Source organism: Mesitornis unicolor, unplaced genomic scaffold (genome assembly GCF_000695765.1).
Source record: "Mesitornis unicolor isolate BGI_N332 unplaced genomic scaffold, ASM69576v1 scaffold883, whole genome shotgun sequence".
Taxonomy (NCBI): Eukaryota; Metazoa; Chordata; class Aves; order Mesitornithiformes; family Mesitornithidae; genus Mesitornis; species Mesitornis unicolor.
In genome coordinates, this window is record NW_010175120.1 from 34,724 (window position 1) to 54,333 (window position 19,610).

At 38.3% G+C, this 19,610-nt stretch overlaps 1 protein-coding gene across 1 annotated transcript in view; it reads right to left on the reverse strand.

Moving 5' to 3' along the window:
* The window catches only part of SNX25 (sorting nexin 25), a gene marked incomplete at its 5' end in the record, with an annotated part of 42,410 nt that extends 23,102 nt beyond the window's left edge, over window positions 1-19,308 (reverse strand). The window contains 5 exon segments of the mRNA XM_010181257.1: window positions 1,624-1,755; window positions 7,790-7,962; window positions 12,667-12,737; window positions 18,083-18,269; window positions 19,136-19,308. Of these exon segments, the coding sequence (XP_010179559.1) occupies window positions 1,624-1,755; window positions 7,790-7,962; window positions 12,667-12,737; window positions 18,083-18,269; window positions 19,136-19,308 (736 nt within the window).
* Window positions 19,309-19,610: the final 302 nt, after the last annotated feature.

Consider the following 19,610-nt stretch of genomic DNA (forward strand, 5'->3'; position numbering starts at 1 on the left):
AAGCTGGTATTAAGGAAAAATAACGTGCTAGAGCAACATTGTGGTCACCCTTTTAAGCTCAGATTGTAGAGTTTAGCTGTATTGGCTCTCCTGTTGGATAAGTAGGATCAACTAACGCTATATGTGACAAAAAGTAATTTTTGAGGGAGAAAAAGAAAAAAGCACACTAAAGAGACATTTACCAATACACACAGCCAGGTATTTCCACTGAGCACAGAACAGTGCACAGGGTTGAACTTTGCAGTAATGAACAGGAAAGAGAAGTAATGCAGCACAGCCCATGATTATCTCCCTAAATTGTCACCTCTCTAAACTGAATTAAAAAGGTTTTACCCTCTCCCTTAGTATGGCACAATGTGCTTGCCTGCTTCGTGTGACAATATCACAGCCACATGGCTGCACACCACTACTTCTCTGTAATCAAAGCTGCCCCTGTAGTGGCAGACAACCCTCCCATTCCAGGGAGCAACAGGAGCACAGCATATCAGAATCTCTTAAAAAAAAATGGGAGTCTTGAATAAAAGCACTACACATTGCTTTGAAAGCAAGGAGAGAAATGACAGCTGAAAGGTCATCAAGTTATTTATAGCACCTTTTCCAATCTCAGGCAGTTCACAAATCAAAACTGATTTATACGACTCTCTTCACAATGCCTGACAAACCCTTTTGAGGAACACTTTCCAGCCTGAATTGGTTGTTAGCCACTTCTTCAGATCATGTTAATGGCTCACCACTCATGCTCCACACTTTGACACTTACAGGTTACAGGATGTTATCTGTGTTTTTTTAATGGACTGGAATCTTTCTACATAGGAGAGTAATAAAATTACAGTGAATAAAGAGCTAGCTGATACTTAATGATGAAATTTGTTATTTCATGCTAGTGTGAATCCTGGTTTAAAAGTTTTCCCAGAAAATCCACTCCATTGCTTACAAACAGCAAATCTGTCTTCCACATTCTTGCTTTGCACCATTACTCCAAGATACTTCTTACAAAGTGACATTTCCTATTCTTGTTTCAGGTTCTTATTCCTAGTTTATTTTAGTACAAATTACAATACAGCATTGTTTCTTCCCTCTAGCAGTACCGCGTCATTCCTGGAGAAACTTAGCTGCTTATACAGCAACAGAACAGGGGGAGGAAGGCAACTTTTAAAGCAAAATCTCTTGTTCAAAAGATTTTTAAAAACATACATACACCAACTTTCATGGCTTTGGATTGAATGGGCTACCTGTAACTGGCAAGATGAGAAGTTTCTGCACAGACTATCAAACAGTACTTTGAAGTTTCACGTAAGCCGATACATCTAAAGCCAATATATTACTGCAAGTTTTTTTTCTCTAGTGGAGGAAAAAATAATTCTACCACTTTTGCACAACAAGTATCCTTTTTACAGGTCATGTTGCTATACAGAACACCACATCACAACAGCCCACAATTTTTAATTGCCACATTATCCCCAAACATTGACATGAGGTTAGAAAACCTCAATTGCTGACCACCCATCCTATGCTATTGCTATTTTAAAAACTTAAATACAAAACCATTTCCTAACACCAAGATCCCAACAAGCAGAGATTCCAGTTAATGTACAAGCCACATGGACTTGCAATTTCTTCCACCTTGTTAGCATTCTTCAAACATTCCACAGACTCCCAAAGACCGATCAAAGCCATCTTGTCCATCCTTTCCATGTAGATTCGGAATTGCTCTCGGTATGTAGGGTTAGCCAAAATTTCTTCAAACTGAAGAATCTGAAGAAAGGAAAACTGAAAGTAAAACTTTGGCAAATACCTAACTCTAGCTTCCCTCCATCCCTTACAGGGAAAATCTTTTCACTTGATGTGCCCCCAGAGCACCACACATCCCTTAAACATGTGAACTAGATTCAACTGCATAGACCTTCTACAGTAAAATTTTTGCTTCATTTAAAAAGAAAATGGAAAAAATAAAAAAATATGAGTTGCAATTATTTAGAAGATAAATACATCTATGCTTCTACCAGACAGAAAATGTTTCCACATGTTTTCTGTCCAGGAGGTAAGACTACATTTCAAAGTCTAAGATGGCACTTCAAGTCATTTATGAAATGCTATCACTAAAAATTCAACTTCTAATGTTCCTGCAAGGCCAAGCAGCCTTGAAGAAGAGAAAGCTAACTGATCTATTCTTAAATTGAGTCAAACAAAGAGTAACACCAGCAGTGTTGATGCCACAGGTCACAGAGCTCCAAGATGTATCTCAATTATTCCCAGGGACACAAAAAAGATGGAGTGTCGTTCTTCACCCTAGCAGCTAGGGCATTTGGTGGCCAGTTCCCATTAACTGAGTGTTATTGAAAAGCATCTATCAGAAATGCAGCCAAGGAAGAGTATGGGCTGTGACATAATGCTCAGGACTCTTCCTGAGACGGGAGAGGAGGGTATATGTCAAGCAGAAAAGGAAATGAAACTCAGACTTCCCACACCCCAGAAGATGCTGCAGCCATTAAACTGCTGGAATAAAACAAATGAACAAACAAAACAAAACAAATCAAATCATAAAAAAAATCAACCCAACAACACCACCACCACCACCACACCACATTATCACTTCCTCATCTTCTACTATTTTTGTGAATCCAGGGCTTTTACTTTGAGACAAACACCTGAAAGTCTGTGTGAAAGTCCCTGACAAAATGAACAGATATTCCCACATTGAACAAAATGAACAATCTTGGCTTTCTTCGTAAAATAGAACCAATTTTCAAAACACCCCATCAAAATCCAACACCCCTTCCTCTGCAACTTTTCAGTCTCACAGCTGAACCAGTTTTCATGAAGTTCATTTAGTGCCATTAATGATATCACCAGGTATCCAAATACACCAGAGTGGTCTTGGTCTCTTGCTTAGTACCTCATAAACATCGATCAACCCACACCTTTTTCTCTGAAAAGAAAAGCAGGTCCTTAAGCACTGGGGCTAATGGATCTTAGATTCCTATAACTTTGCATTTTATAGCAATGATAATTTGCTATGGAGCAAGACATGAATTCCAACTGAGATTGAGGCATTAATAATTTCTCCAATATGGGTTTTCTGATATCTAATAATACAATTCAGGTCATGTATCAGCATGTCCTTCTCTGGGAACCAAGTACCTGTGAGAATCTATCACCAAGTTACATTTAGGAAGCACTTTGCTGGACTCAAGCTGTACGGAAGGAAACCACGTACATGTGCGTGTACACAATTACTAGCACAAGTCACTTCCTTAATGAACCAAGCTAAAGAAGGTTATTTAAAAACTGCAGCCACCTGCAGTGGGAAACAGGTCCCAAAGTTTCGGGCAGTGTTTGAGTAAATTGTGTTTGTCTCAGCTGAAATGCTAATTTTCATTTTCCTCAGTGACAGTCATGTGGCATTCCTTTCTTCATCCTTTACCATGCCAATGTCATCTGGACATAGCTTGTTCCTAGCTCAAGAGTACCTATTCAGGTATATGAACATAAACTTCTGTGTTTCAGAGCTCACTCTGTAATCCTCATTGAACAGCACAGAGGGAGGGGCTTGCTGAAGCAAGGGTCATTACAGAAACAGTGTCAAAGACAAGAACACAGAGATGACAACTCAAAGGCCAGAGTGTGTTTTAGCCTCACTGCTGTGCATCATCATACTTTCTGTTCAACCATTTCATCAAGAACAATGATTTACAATACAAGTGGAAGAGGGTCTTCCAGCCTCTTGAACAGAGATCTCATCTCCAGGACTGTCAGCTCTGTAAATGATAGCAGAGGCAATAAATCACTCAGTGCAGAGCACATGCCATCGCTTCTTAAGTGAGAGGTCACCTTGGTCTCTACGACTCTATTAGCCAAGATGTCACCACCCAGGCTGCCATCAAGGAGGTTATTAACAAACGTCCCCTGTCAGAAATAATTGTGGGTAAGTACAGCTGCAGGGAGCAAGGCAAGTGCATCCATCCCTCTCGCCTAACAAAGGCTGCCACATGGTAATTAAAGTGGTGTTGCCTAACGATGCTGTTACACAAACCTCCCTTGCAAACAGAAATACTTCAACAAAAGAACAAAATAATGGACAGAAAAGCTTAGTTAAACTTCTCTTGCAGAAATGAGACCTCACAAACGCTTTTTAGGTTTTTGTTTATTTGCTTAAAGCTTTACTAACCCTGATGTTATTATGTTACATACACTGTACTATAAATGTAAAAACTTCAATTACAACAATGATGGACAAAAGAGGGGTTTTTTAGGTTTGAGGTGGTAAGTTTTCATACAATGCACGCAATCCAGAAAGCATTCTGTAGAGGATCCTCCCTTCTGTGAATCGAAGAATGAGTAATTTGTAATCCTCACCAAAAGATCATTTCATGACTCTGTATCACCATGGATTAATATTTGAAGCTCTAAGCTATGTTGGCACATACACACACATTAGGGCATGTGTACACCCTCAAATCTAATATCCAGTTAGCAGACAAAACCTTAGCATTATCAGCCTCAACAGCAACCCTTCAAGTCCTTTTAACTCAAGAGCAGCTTCTGGGTTTGGAAAAAACAGCAGCTTCACTGCTGCCACATCCCTTCCTTGCTTCAATAGCAAAGTAACTAATATACCACAGCTGCAGGCTATGCCAAATACTAGGAAGTGATAAGATTTTTATTACTTTTTCTCTCCTCAAGCAGGGTGCTTTAACCAGCAGCCCTAGCATATGCACACAGAACACCCTTGTAGCCACACAGTGTAATAACACTGGAAAAATATGTGTCTCTTTCCAAGCTGTATTTTAAAAAAACATTAATGCTTTGTCTGTACACTGTCTAAAATAAAAGCATACATTCTTATTTTTCAAGAAGAGGCAAGTCATCAGAAGGATATATCTTTGTCATATACAGCAGTAGCTGAACCAAATGCAGTGATCAGTTACCTATCAGGAAGTATATAATACATAAGGTACCTAGTTATTTTACTGTACATCCACTAATGGAAAAATTCCTGCCTTGAGTCTCACATGTTCATGAACATGCTCCTGTCATAAGACATCCCATCTTCAGGCAACAGGGGAACAACAACTGAAGCTCGCTTTCAATCTCCACATTCTGTACCATGAGGAATCCTGACATAATGTGATCTCACAACCTGAAGCTTGGAAATCACAGTGAAAATCTGATCAGTCACCAGTTAAATCAGCATCTCTCCATGGATGTGGTGGAAGCAACGACTTCTGCAGGAGTTCCAACTTAGTCCTCATCAGTAAGATTATGAACATTAACTGCCCGGGCCTCAAAATACACTCAGGTGGTTTCCTTGCTATTTCACAGCCAAAGATCTGATCCCCAGAGCTCTTCCACCACTCATGGTTCACAAAACAGCTTCACTAAGGAGATGCTGTGACTCCACACATCAAATCTCACAGACGTGGTGATGTGGCTGTTGTGCCAAACACAACAGATCAAACAAATGGTTTGCTGAATAAACACAGACAGGAACCCAATTAATTACTGCAGTACTGTCTGGGTACAGTTTCCAAGAAAAAGGACTAAAACTGCACTGGCTGCAAGTAGATTAGAAGAGATGCTTTATATATCACAGCAATTTAAACTGCATTTTCCCTGAAAGCAAATATAACACCCAAGGCAAAGTATAAATCAGTATCAGAGCTAATGATAGAATTCAGATTCAGAGAGTAGCTGGGGTTTGTTTGCTTATAAACATTTGATTATAATTCACACATTCAGGATTTCCCTAGAGAACACAAATTTAAGATAATGAGGTGACTTCACATGTGTGTGAAGTCTATAGTTCCATTACTGTTATGTATTCATCAGAAAACTGACAGTGTTTTATAATTAGCTTCTGCTATGAAAGAAAAAAAAAAGTAATTCAAAGCACATAATTCTTGGTTTTTAAATCTGGAGCTGTCAATGTTCTCCTCTTACAAATAATCCATAACAAAAGTTAAGTGCTAGCTTAACAGAATAGCTGGCAGAGCCAGACTTTAGAGAGAAATTATGGGCCACCAGTAGCGACATACCAACATTAGCTTATCTACTAAATCCCAAACAACGCCTTTCCCTTTTGCTTAGAAAAAGGCCAAAGTGTTCAGTCAACACTGCCACATAGGAGGGGCTGGCATCGAAAATAGCACTGCTTGCTTTGAAATAAGAACCCAGACTGCTGCTGAAACAGTGCTGGAAGAGGATGGGAAGGCCAGTGAAGTGAGTGCCCTTGCTCGGCCAAGTCCTGGCCATTTTTCTGTGCTCAGAAGAGACCAACGTGGCCTTCATCAGCCTCTTTCCTGGCAAATGAGAGTCGGGGACAGCAGAGCAGAAGCAGTTTTCCTATCTTCTACACTGACATGAGTGTGGAGGGCTCCTTTACAGAAACACATCAAAAGTTTAGAAGCAGAACAGCCTTGGAGCCCACCGTTTCCATCATCACTACAACAAATGCCCATGAAGGAGTCTTTATTCCTATCAGTAGTACCATTAACTCAATACGGAGCTGCTCATAATATATAACCCTAGGTCAGCAGCTCCTGCCAAAAAAAAAATTAAAAAAAAATCCCTCAGCTCACAAAACACACAACATTAATAACAGGGATTCCTTTGATTGTAATTACAGTAATATTCTATTTTATTATATTTCAGACCAATCTCTGCCCCTATCCAGAGCAGCTTCGCTATCTGATCCTGCTCCTGAACTATTTTGTGTCACCATGTATCTACCCTGGAAAGTCCACAGCGTCTCAGTAGGCACCGAAAGTGGCATCAGTGGCTCATGCAGTGCTGCCACATGCTTCACTCTTTCCTAATCTCCTTGGCACCTCTTAACTACACTCAACTTCAGGAAACAGATTAGGACTGCCTTGGCACAATCTGCAACACACCATCTGAAAACATGCTTATGGAAGAAAGGGGGGTAAGGAGTTGCTCTCTCTCAGACCTTACTCAAGAAAGACAAAACACAAATAGAAAGAACTATTTTTCTATCATGTATCTTTTCTTACGTGTCACCAAGTTACAATTATTGTAAAGTCATTATGAAATCTGAAGATTTCTGCATGAAGAGTTTACATGCAGGTAGAAAAGAAGTTAAGATGCAATCTTCTATCTAATTTGAATACATCAATTACTGTGCTTTACCTAAAGGGCAGAGTAGATTACACAAGGAGGTCACTAAATTTATTAAAGTTTAGCAAGTAAAAGTAGCCATGATTTTATTTTTGTAGATGCTGGCTCATGCACCAGTAGTTTTCTCAATTTCAGTGAGTTGAAAACCACCATTCAGTTAACAGCTCTACCAGAGTTTTTCTGAAATGACTGTTCTTTTGTCAACTGCTTTCCACAAGTAAGTGTTTGCTTTTGAATAACTCAGTATTTGCAAAACCCGCAGGTATTTCCTACAGTAAATATAACAAGGGCCAAAAGAAACATTGCACTACGTTGGCAATCTTTTATTTGAAAGCAAGTTGCTACTTGCTATCTTCAGGAAGGCTGCTACCATGTCCTTATTAACTCCCTACATGCAGTATGTCTGAAAAATCACACATTTATGAGCCACACGATCCTTGATGAAGTTTCACATTTAGCAATATTCCAAGCTGAGTGATCAGTATGTCTTTCTGGGTACTTCAGCGATCTTCTTCCAAGATAAATGAACTATGCACCAATTAGCTTATACTTGACCTGGGGGCAGGGAGGGATTAATGACAGCGAGGCTAATATGACCCAGCACTTACACATTTAGAATGACCTTCAGACAATGCATGTGCTATTCGATTTATACCTTCTGGCTCTGGGTGCCATCACCTTCATCAGAAATGCCATCTTCCTATCCCAGGAGCCTTATTCTCTTCTCGCATTGCTTCTTTGCCACCGTCAACTGATTAATGTACCTCTTCACATTGCGAGCCCTCAGCAGGTCAGCTTTCATTGCCGCAGTTTCTTTCCCCTTTGAATCTAAGAATAAAGCAAAGCAGAGAGTTTCACAACATGAAAACATCATTGCACCACTGCCTCTGTGACCTGCCTGATCAAAGCATTTGTCATTCAGGAACCATCTATGCATGTGAGCACAGATACCAGAAGGTTTGTATTTGAAACAGAATGATGAGTCTGAAACATTCTCCAACGATACCTCAAGGGTGTATATAAAACAGCTCAGAAAAAATCCTTACTAAAATGTCCAGTGAAATGTCACCCCTCCAGCTCTCTTCCCATAGCGTGCTGCAGGACACAGGCCCAAAACTTGTACTACAGGATGTACACTTACCAGATAGCCTTAGGAGGTTACCTACAGCCATGGTGCACAGTAACACAGAGCTCATGGCTTATGTACTGCCTAGATTCATGAGGGACTGGACTCAACTGCTTCCAGCCCAGCATTACATGTTCCCACACATCTTATTTGTAAATCCAAATTTCTTGAGCCTGATGTAATCATCATACAGCATCTCATCCAGACAACGCTGACCACAACTCACTCAAAATAGTCAGATGACTAAGAAAAAAAACAACTTATAATGCCACATCAAGACTGTATAGTACTGTTAAACAGTGAAGAAACGTGAAGATGACAGTCAGTTGAATAAGATTTGGTAATAAAAGGTGTATTCTACATTCCAGTCTCTTCAGCTAATTACCAGGGCCTAAAAAAAAGCAGCAGCAGATAATATAGATTAAAAAATCCAATTGCACTGAAATAATTTCTGTTTTATATCTGCAGGATGTAACTGATTCACATTTATACACTGGTTTTATTTTCCTCTTATTCAATTATAATACTCCTGCTTTTGCAGGCTGTACAGGCTGTACAACCTGGCTTGTACTTGGCTCTGGATTAAATGATTGCTCAGGGATAAATAATAGAGATCTATTCTACTACGTTTTTGAAATATCAAATGCTAGTAAGATGATGTAGATTAAAACAGTGCTCCATTTTCAAAACAGTTGCTGGAAAGAAACAATCAGACAGCCAGGTTAGTGACTGCATACACAGAAAAAGGAAATCTCTTAGGAATTATTTAAAATATGTATTTAAAAAAACACATTTACACAACATTAAATTACCTACTTTTAGGACTGTTTTCATCCTTTTATTTCCCCCTCAAAGCCTCATGTAACTACTGCATGTGACCATAAGTTCTGTCACTTGTATACTGAAGGACAACTCAAGGTACATGGAGCTCCCTGAATCTCTACATATAACTGAATATAGATATTCTTCAAATATCTTTTCCCATATTTTAAATCTCATTTTGTTCACTGCATGCATTTATGTACGTTGGTAGGAAACCTTCCTGATTCAAAGACTGTTAGTGTTTTAACAGAGAAGTATCATTTGCATCTGAGCTGTCACATAATAGTGAACTACAAAGAAGATACTCGCTGAAGCAAATGACAAAATGAGTTTACTATGAAAAAAAAAATAAGCCATCTGTTTTCCTGGCACGTTATCTCCACAGGGAAGTCAACAGAGCATTTAATTTAGTGTTTTGGCTCCCTGACCAGAGGTACCAGTATTAATGAAAGAAAAAAGAAAAGAGAACAACAAAAGGCAGGAAAAGACCTTAAGGACAAAAGAGCTCTACTCAATTTAAGACATTTACAGCCCTCTGGACACCAACATTAAATGTGTACTTCGGTATCACCAGATAATACAGTAAAAGAAGTCAGGCAACTGTGGTTCATATGAGAGGCCATCAGCCTGAAACTAAGGCTACTCACTCTTTAATAATAGACAATATTTTAATAAACCAAGTAAATTTTATTAATTTTAGAGACTTAATTATATTGTCTCCTCAACCAATAGCAAAGGTACACAATCCTGCTCAGGCATATTTCTTGCTAGTCTTGTACTTACACATTTACTTCACTTAAGACAGTAGCTAAGCGCCCACTGCCGCAGAGTATTGGTTGCTCCTGCTGCACCAAGTGCTCCTCGCATATGTTGCTTTACCTTTTTCTATTGAAAATGCTGCCTCCAGAAGCTCCCATGCCTCAGACTGATGGAGGCTGCAACTACCTCCATGTACATAATATTCTGTACTCGCTCTGCTCTTACAGTCTGAGAGCAGGTATCTGGGGATACCTACAGAGACTGCTGGCCAGGCATAGTTCAGGTGCTGAACACCAAGGCAACTAAAGGAGCAGTTACATTTTCAGGTCTCAACTTTGCCTTAAGAAAAAAGGAAACAGCTACCAGTAAGACTACCTCTTGTCAGGCTGGATTCAAAGCTAATGATGCCCATGGCACAAAAGGCAAGAGCTTATTTACTAGCTGGAAAGGGGAGATTGTCATATACATTGAACACCCATGGTCACACGTTATTATAGGTATGCAGCAGGTATTGGGGGAACAGATTCAAAAGAGAAAGATAAAATGAGACTGTGCAAACACACTTCCATTTAGCATAAAGCTTACATTCAGTTATTCGCCAGGAAATCCAGCTGTTGCAGGGGTAGCAGTATGCTGTGGCATCCAGAAAGGGAAACATCAAAAGATGACACAAGTTATGTGGTGGTCTGTTCTACAACAGTTCAACAATCTTTGCATCAGCAGTGAGCTGTGCTGGGGGTTTTTGTTGGATTTTTTTGTGTTAAGGAAGACAGCATAGCTTTTTTCCTTAAACTTTTCTTCTTAGAATGCAGGAACATGTTAAATTCATTTACCACATTAGGAAAAATGTTCCCATCTACTTCAGGAAAAACAAGACACAACCACCTTCAGAACTAGATTTTAACCCTCTACAGTTTTGATAGCCCTTTTAAAGTTTACTGTACATAGACTGAGCCTGAAAAATTTTGGTAGGTGAAAACCTTAACAGAACAACTCAAACAGATTAGAAATCTGCTTTAAATGTGTGTGAACTTTAACAAGATTGTATTGTATGCCTCTGTTGTACACAGTGTTCCACATGCATCAAGCAAAAAATGTCACCTTTTTCTTCAGGCATGATGTCAATAACGATTGGCTATTTAATAAATAGAAGGTTTAGCTACAATAGCTCTACTGGCTAACACAGCCAGGAGTGGTAACCAACTCTTAAATGACATACAAGGTTCCCATAGGACTACACTAACAATAAAAGTCAATACCTTAACATAAAACTTCAGTGCACCAGCTAGTGGAATTTCCGTTGGATATTTTGTTTTTTTAATACAAGCAGAAGTCAAGAGCACATAAAAATGCAGAACCAACTTCACCACAGAATAAATGGAACCAGACCTACTTCAGCAGAATAAATAGTAATAATTTTTTCATATCTATTCTGCAGTACAGGCACTTTTAGCTTCAGAAAAACATCTTCTGTTCAGGGCTTAGAACACTGGATAGCTAACTAGATAAACTCAAGTGAGACAGAGGAGAGCGAGACCATAATTAATTGTAAGAACATAAACTGTATAAAAATATTCCCCAAATCAATTCTTGTCACAACAAAGACCAATGGCAGCACAAATGGAAATACAAGCTTAGCAAGATTGATTTTTCGTAATGTACTCAGAGTTAACTTCCCTGTTCCCATTTTATTACTTTATGAAACAGACTTTCCATTAAATTAACTTTCATCTTGGAAATATTATTATCTTTCTGTAATGTACACTTGAGCAAAAACCAATGCCACCTTCTCCTTTTGCCTTGGTTTGACACAAGCAATAGATCCTATAGGAATGCACACATAGCTCTATTTTAGAATGTAAACAAAAGGCTTATCAGTGTTGACAACCTCATACTTTCAGAAACTTGAGCACAGACCTCAAACTCTTCAGACAGACCAAAGATTTCCTCCCCTCTCCATGGTGTGTTTATTTTTTGCTTCTGCATTTTTCATTACGTCTGAATCACTTTTAAAAGCTTTCCCTGGTGATACAAGGAGCTAGAAAAGGATTTTTTTTTTTTTGAGCTGACAGAGGTTACATGAGAACCTAAATGCAACATCTTCCAGATTGGTTTGTTTACAAACAAATTAATTTATATTGTACATTGCTTTTTATTATGTTTTGGTATATCTAAAGTATACCTGTCCAACCAAAAATTTGGTCTGTAATTCTGCCATCAATATAATCTCCTGAAGATATACCCCAGCATTGGTACATTTTGAGAACCATAAAAAGCAGTACTTATAATAACTGCAAGTACAAATGTAAGATGCATTTCAAAAGGTAGACGCTTCCAAAACACTGCAGAAGGATTTAAAAGCATCTTGGTATTGCAACACAAAAACATAATACAACGAAGAATCAAAATAAAGTCTGACTGGTAATTATGCTGTATCATTCCCTCTTTTGTGTTTTGAGAGGAGAGCAGGCTGAGACTTTGAAGAATGGATGGTATGAAAAAAGGAACACGGAGCAAGATTCTCAGCATACGAATCTGTAATGCCAAAAATCCTAGCTGCAGCAAGTTCTGAAAATAAATGCATCGTAGATATGACCTTTCTCATGATCCATCAGCTTAGACGAAGATGAGGTGGGGGGATAATCACACCATGGGAGCTTCTGGAAGAATCAAATGAAATGAAACTGAATTGAAATACTAAAAGCACAGCAGTCCTAAAATCTGTCTAAAAATCCCACACACACTGATTGCATATGTATGTCGGGAGTTCAAGCAGCTTTTCAAAACGAAAACAACAGATGTGACTTCACAGAATGGAATCTTACCTTTCTGTCTCTTCACTTGGGGAATATTGCTGATTGTGGTCGCCTGAACTATTTCCACTACAATCTGATACCTAGTTTTGAAAACAATAGGGGATAAGGGTGAAGAGGGAGGAAAAAAACAACAATGCATTAATTTTTAATAGTGTTCTTCATATAGCACAATTACAAATTAATAAAAAACCAAAACACTTCCACCTCTTTCTCATCTGGAAACAGTAATTTCTCAGTATATCTGCAACCTAAGGAGCAGTGTGCACAAGGATTACAGTACGAAAAAAAAGTTTACCTTGAAACAAAAGGAAAATATCCAACTAACAATAATACTGCCCCTTCTCTCAACTGCTGGCACTACACAGCCAGTTAATAATATTCAGTGAACACAATGTAAAGTCATGCTCTTAACATTAAAAGTAAACATAAGTTATCTGTAGGAAACTAGGATGGGAGTTCAGTTCAAAAGCAAAGAGCTGCCTGTAACGTTATTCTAGCTAATGCGTTCACTCGCTCATTCTTTCTCTATATATATGGAGCATATATATGTTATATATGGAGCATATATAACTCAGGAGGAAAAAATACACATTACACTAAAATAAGTAAAACACTCCAGGAATAATTAAAAACTGTATCACCTAAAACTATACTATGCATAATGGAAGACAGCTAATGCAGTCAGTAAACTGAATTTCAGGTAAAACCAATCTTATAACTAACAGACATTACGCACTCAGCAAATAAAATGACTGCCAGTTAAATCTTTCATAAACATCAAAGTTCTGGTCATAAACTCTCAGACTCCTCCAAGTGCATTTACTTTGGCAGCTACTAATACTGGTAATAAAGCAAGTATTTCAGTGAATTTAACTAATTACTGCAGGAGTTCCCTACCCTCATCTATCAAGTTAACTCCTAGACGAAGACTGAAGCCTCCTGAAAACTCTGCTATTTCCATGACTACTTATTCTCTGTTTAACACAGTATATGACCCTTAAAATACATTCCCCTTCTTCCATGTATACCCCTTTCACCAACATTATTCAATTCACCCCATTCCTCTTGCCTCCTCTAACTCTTTTAGGATTTTGATTTTATCTGTTTCTTTGTACAGACACACAGTTTTACACATACAGCATATGCTCACTACTACACTTTCAAGGTTTATTTAATTTTATTTTTTTTCTGTAGTAATCTTTATTCTACCCAACTCCTTCAATTACCAAGTTGAAACTTGAGAACCTGTTTGCAATGCTTTAATTTCTCTAACTCTATTTCCTTTTGCCATTACTGCATCTTTGGCTGCTCCCACCCACCATCACAGTTCTTGCCCAGTCTTTCAGACGAAGAACAGGCCTGTAGGTGAGGGGGGTTATTTTGGTATGTAGAAGTCCCATGGTTAATTCCCTGCTCAGACAGAGACTTCCCAAAAGATTCTGGGCAGCTCACTTGGACGTCTGCTGCCTCGATTATGTCACCTGTAAATGAGTTATAAACAACACTCATTCATCTCATTGAGGTGTTGTAAAGTAACTGTGAACATTATGAATTTATCAAATAAGGCAAGGACAATGAAGTATTCAGCGTGCATGGAAGGTAGTTCTCACTTTTACCTTGCAACTTTTTTTCTTCCAAATTTACTCCCATTTGCTCACTGTCACGGTTTTACACGTTTTCACTACCAGTACTGTAATACGGCATCTCTTTTTTCCTGTTCCTCAATATATTACCTTAAGGAAGGGAGATGGTCTGAGTTACATCCTCAGAGATGCTGTTTAGTCTGCTCCTCCTAAGCACTGGGCTCTGGCTGTAACTACTCAATGAGACTGCTGTACCACAGAAACACTACCCTGGCTCCCCTAAAGTCTGTTTCAACTATTCTGGCTGCTCCATATTCTGTGATCCTGGGGAGCAAATATCTAAGGAAGTTTTAATGCAATGTATTAATTTTATTTTCAACAAATTAACTGTGTTTGATAAACTGGACCAATCATGGGCATTACTTCTACCTTCTTACCCTTATCTCTTCCCTATTCTTTGTTATATTAATCTCTCTCCTTCATGTCTTAAGTAAAAGATGACACAGAGCTGGCGATAATGGTCTTTTTTACCATACACTGGGTAGTGACCTTTTGCTGCTATAATAATAAATAACAGAATAAACATAATGCTGACTTTGAAAGCAGAATGAAAACTATCCACCAGTTTATTTCCTTATCACTATTTTTTTAACTCATCACGTCTTATCTCTAGTCTTCTTCTGACAGAGCAAGCAAATTTATTTCACATCTGATGTGGAAGAATTAATCTTTTCTTCCTTATTTGTAGCAGACTTTCAATTCACAAACACTAACTTCAATTTGAGGGGAAATGAAGGTGAAATTTCACTTTACAACTTCTTCTCGAAAGAAATAGGGACAACACATTTTGTAGAGACTTGATAAAAGAGGAATAAAACTCTGCCTCCCTTCATGACAAGTCACAACACGGGTAAACATTACAAAGAGTGACTTTGAAGGATGTTTGCAGATAACCATATAATAGTCCCTCCTCTGGAATCTTTGTTGGTTTGTGTTTTTTTCCTCTCAAACAAATCCAAATTTTCAGAAAGCAAAGCTATGAAAGGAAAAAAAAATTAAAAAAAAAAAGAGACAAAATAATTCCTCAGAAATCAGCAAATGACTTTTTATGAAAACAAACATCAGGTCCCCAAATGTCCCTTTATAAAAATGAAAGGAGTTTCATTCATAAAGCAATAGAGATAAGTTCTTCTAAGAGCTAAAGTGACCAAATGTTAGAGGCCCACTATACAGATTAATGAACCATGCATTCAAAAGTACCTCCAAAATTAAAAAGTAGCTCCTACGTAATTTAAGTAAGTTCTAAAAATAAAATCCACCAAAGCAACACAGAAAAACAATCCAATATTTCTTCTTAAAGCAATGCTTCTAAGCAAGAAGAGAAAAATAGATTAAGAAAATCCTTGTGCCATTACTAGCCTTTCAGGGAGGGTTCTTTGCAAGGCAGAGAGCTGTTACACCTGCTTACATGGAGATCCAACACACATGACCTCCCACTCTTCTGATTTCCTGGCCAAGAGCAATAGCACCCTTCACCCACAGGTTTCCACAGGTTTCAGCTGCAGATTTTTCCTCGCTTTCCCCATAACAAGTACCTGGTTCTAATCACAAGAAAGCCCAGCAAAACTCTATTGTTAAAACCAGCCTGAAAGGATGCCTTATGGGACTCCTCTCCCGTAATGTCATGTGCGTACATCAAGGAGCACCAAGGAGTCAAAGTCTTCTCCTCCACAGTCAGTCAAGAGTCTGAAGAGCTTTTATTAGTGCCTCGTGGCTTCTTTCTTTGAGCAATGTATTTTATGCTTATTTTAGTAAATAGATAGTAATTAATCTGCAAAGATAAAGCAAAGTAGGGATGTTTTAAACAAAATGAGTTTCCCAGCAACTGTAGTGCCTTGGGTTAAGCTTCCCTCAAAGCTAAACCTACACAGAAAATTGTGGGTAAATTAAAAGTCTGCTACGAATAAGGAAGAAAAGATTAATTCTTCCACATCAGATGTGAAATAAATTTGCTCTTTAACCACCCTCTGTATAGAGCCAGTCTCTCGGAAGAAGGAAGAATGCTGCCTCCAAAATCAAATACTATTTCCCTTCAAAAAGAAGATATATTTTCTCAGACATTTACGATTCAAACACTGATCAGCTCAGACTGATCAACATTACATAGAGTGTAGAGGAACACATTTCAAGATAATGGTAGTTGGACTCCATAGGCCAGAAAGGAAAAACCTAGGTGCAGTCCAACCCACATTATTTCATAAAGCAAATCTGCTATCTGATATTAAAGAACACAATTTCAAGTGACCTATCAGCTAAAAAGAGAGCACATTGAGCATTAATGTGTTTGAACAACAACAACAGAAGAGTTGGGTTTATTTTGAAACAAGCAGATCCATTAGCGTGACTACACTAATAAATATGATGTCAATTAGGTTTTAGATAGAGTCTAATAGAGACTAATTTCTGCTCTCAGGAAAGGCACACTGGCCCAGAGTACAGAACAAATTCTGCAGCAGATGAACAATAAGTAGCCAAGCAACGAAATAATTTTGCCATCACCTAAATGTGTTTTCCTATCTCAGAAACGCCAGTGGTTTCAGAATCAAAGAGAAGAACAAAAGAAAGTAAGTTATTTATGCAACCCACATACTCCATCCCAGTAAGCCACCACTTGGCCTGATCAAGCCAAGTCTAATAGAAGGTCTGGGTCACAACAGGTGACACAGAGTGCACCAAATGGGACTGACGTGCTTGCGTCTTTCAGGTGCTGCTGCAGCTGTTCAGGAAGAGAGAAAGCTGACCTGCAGCAGCAACTGAAGGTAGTCAGGGAAGAGCGAAAAATACCAGCTCTGGTGGGTGGTAAACAGATTAGAACAAACACTCTGGAAATTGCTTCAACAGTCCTCCAAAGCTTTGGTGTGCTCAACAAGTCCAACTCAAGGACATCTAGGGAGATCCTAACAGTAGTGTCTTTGCTTCCTGCTTCCCAGTCACTTGTTCCTTGTCCTTTCTCTTACATCATAAATCAGAGAAGAAACAGCTCATTTATAAAGTAAGGCAAACATAAACATCTTGTACTTGGGCAAGCAGGCTCAGGATGCAAGCAGTTTCTTACATTATGATGAAAGACGGAAGGAAAAAGATATGAGATTTGGAGGGCAGAGGGGGGAATTAGAATGAACATGACCAGGTGCTATTTGTATTAGAAAACAGGAACATCAAACAAACTGATGATACACAGGACCTCGGTGTTTTCTTGGGTCTTCAAGGAATTCTTCTGAGTTCACTGACATGTTTCAGAAGGATGCGATAGGGAAACGCCTCCCTAAAACAGTCCAGCAAAACCTCTGACCAAGTGGTAAAATGTGCTGAACTCAAACCCCTCCTTCCATGTCACAGAATCACAGTGAGCTGCTCTGAATACCCTATGCCCATAGGGTCACTACAGTTCACAGTCACCGGACCACTGTGGCCAACCATACTTCATAGAGATAATGAGGAGATAAGCAAACAGGAATGGAAATTCAACATATTATTTGATCTAACTCCACAGAGGCAAGCTGTAAAGAAGGGTCTAGTATGCCTTTCAACAATACAGTAATCTCCAGTATTGAATTAAGGAGAATTTTTTAACATTCTCTGCCATCAAACTGAAAAGCTAACTATGTTAGAGATTTAACAAATGTTGTGGCTTATCATCCTTACTGTCTCCGCTTCACCAAAAGAAAAAGAAGTCTAAATTTAATTTAAAAAGAAAAATCACAATTCATTCAAATCTCAGTAAGCAGCTGGCAAAAGAAGCGTGTTTAGTTTTGAATGAGCTACAGTGAAACATTAAATACCTCAGTTGTTTCAGGAACTCAACATCGGAGCTGCTGTTAATGAGCTTGATGAACTCCTCATAAGAAGCAGCATATGTGTAGTCTTTCTTCTGATGCTCATTCATCTGTTCTCTGTACTCCAGCTGGCTGAGTAGCATTCGGTTAATATAATCTGGATCACTCAGCAGCTCCACCACTGGTTTCAGTACTGGAGAGGAAAAATATTTAAAAAAAAAAAATCCTTATGCTGAAGAATAACTGCTGTTCTTCAAAAGAAAATTGCAGATAACAGGCAATAATAAAGTTGATAAAAATTCAAAACAAGTCTTCTAGGCTACATAGTAGATTTGAGATTGCATGTACCTTCTTGATAAAACTGTTTATTCTATTACACAAATTGATGTACATTGACAAAGCTGAGCTCTATTTGAAAATTCTGAGTTTTTGTTCCTTCTGCTGTGTGCCTTGAAGGCTATAACATTACAGAAACTATAAATGAAAACTAAAATTAAACTTAATTGCATAATATACTTGAAACGTTGCAATTTCTGAATTTTACTTCAGAGACAAAAAAATAACTAGTGTATTTACAATCAGATTAAAGTGTAGCTGATAAAATAAAAAGCAAAATAGAAAGTCCTCAATTACAAAAAAAGACATACAAGATAAATCAAAGTCTAAAAAAAATTAATTACAGCTGGTATCATGATTTAGTTATAATCACATCCTGGATGGATTCTGTGTAGCTAAATAAAACATAGAAGGCCAGAATACTTTATATAATGACTAAAAATAATGCCATGGAAGACTGCAAAAGTATTCCTCCACCAAAAAAATAGAATGGGATAGACAAATTGTGTTTTATCCTGAAAGGTGGTCAACAGCCTGGCATCAAATCTGGAGAGTCAAGCAAGCATATGCTTGATTTTGAGAATATAAAGTGTCTTACTGGTTATCACAGAAATTAAATTTTAGAATTTAAAAGCAGAGCATCAAGACTTAGTAATTACAGACTTCACCATGTATAAGATTGTACAGGTACAAATGGTTAATCATCTCTGATCTTTGATCTACCTTTTGTTGCAAGTATTTCTGCAAGGACTATGCGCAAGCTGACAGACTGGACATCCTTTGAGGGTAGGAGACAATACACCAGAATTTGAGAACATTTTTGCAGGAATCTTACTTCTTCATCAGAGCTCCTCAAGCATGGGTGCAGCAAAAAAGGTCTTGGTGGATCTTCCTGCCTAAGGGGTAGGGGGGGTGGGGGCAGGGAAAGAAAGAGAAGAAGAAAGAGAGAGGACTTACACACCACTTGTATCATGATTAGTTGCTAAATGATAAAATATCTAAAGTCCATTATCTGTTAAGTAACTTCAGTAAAAGAAACACTTCAAACCACGCATATTTTTCAAATCCTGCTTTTTTTTCTTAATGACATTAAGATACATTTCAGAATTCCTCTCTCCTGTCAATGTTTTCACCTGCCATAATAGAAATACAGTATTTTAAAACTGCGTCAAATAGAGAGCCCAGCAAGCAGGAGGAA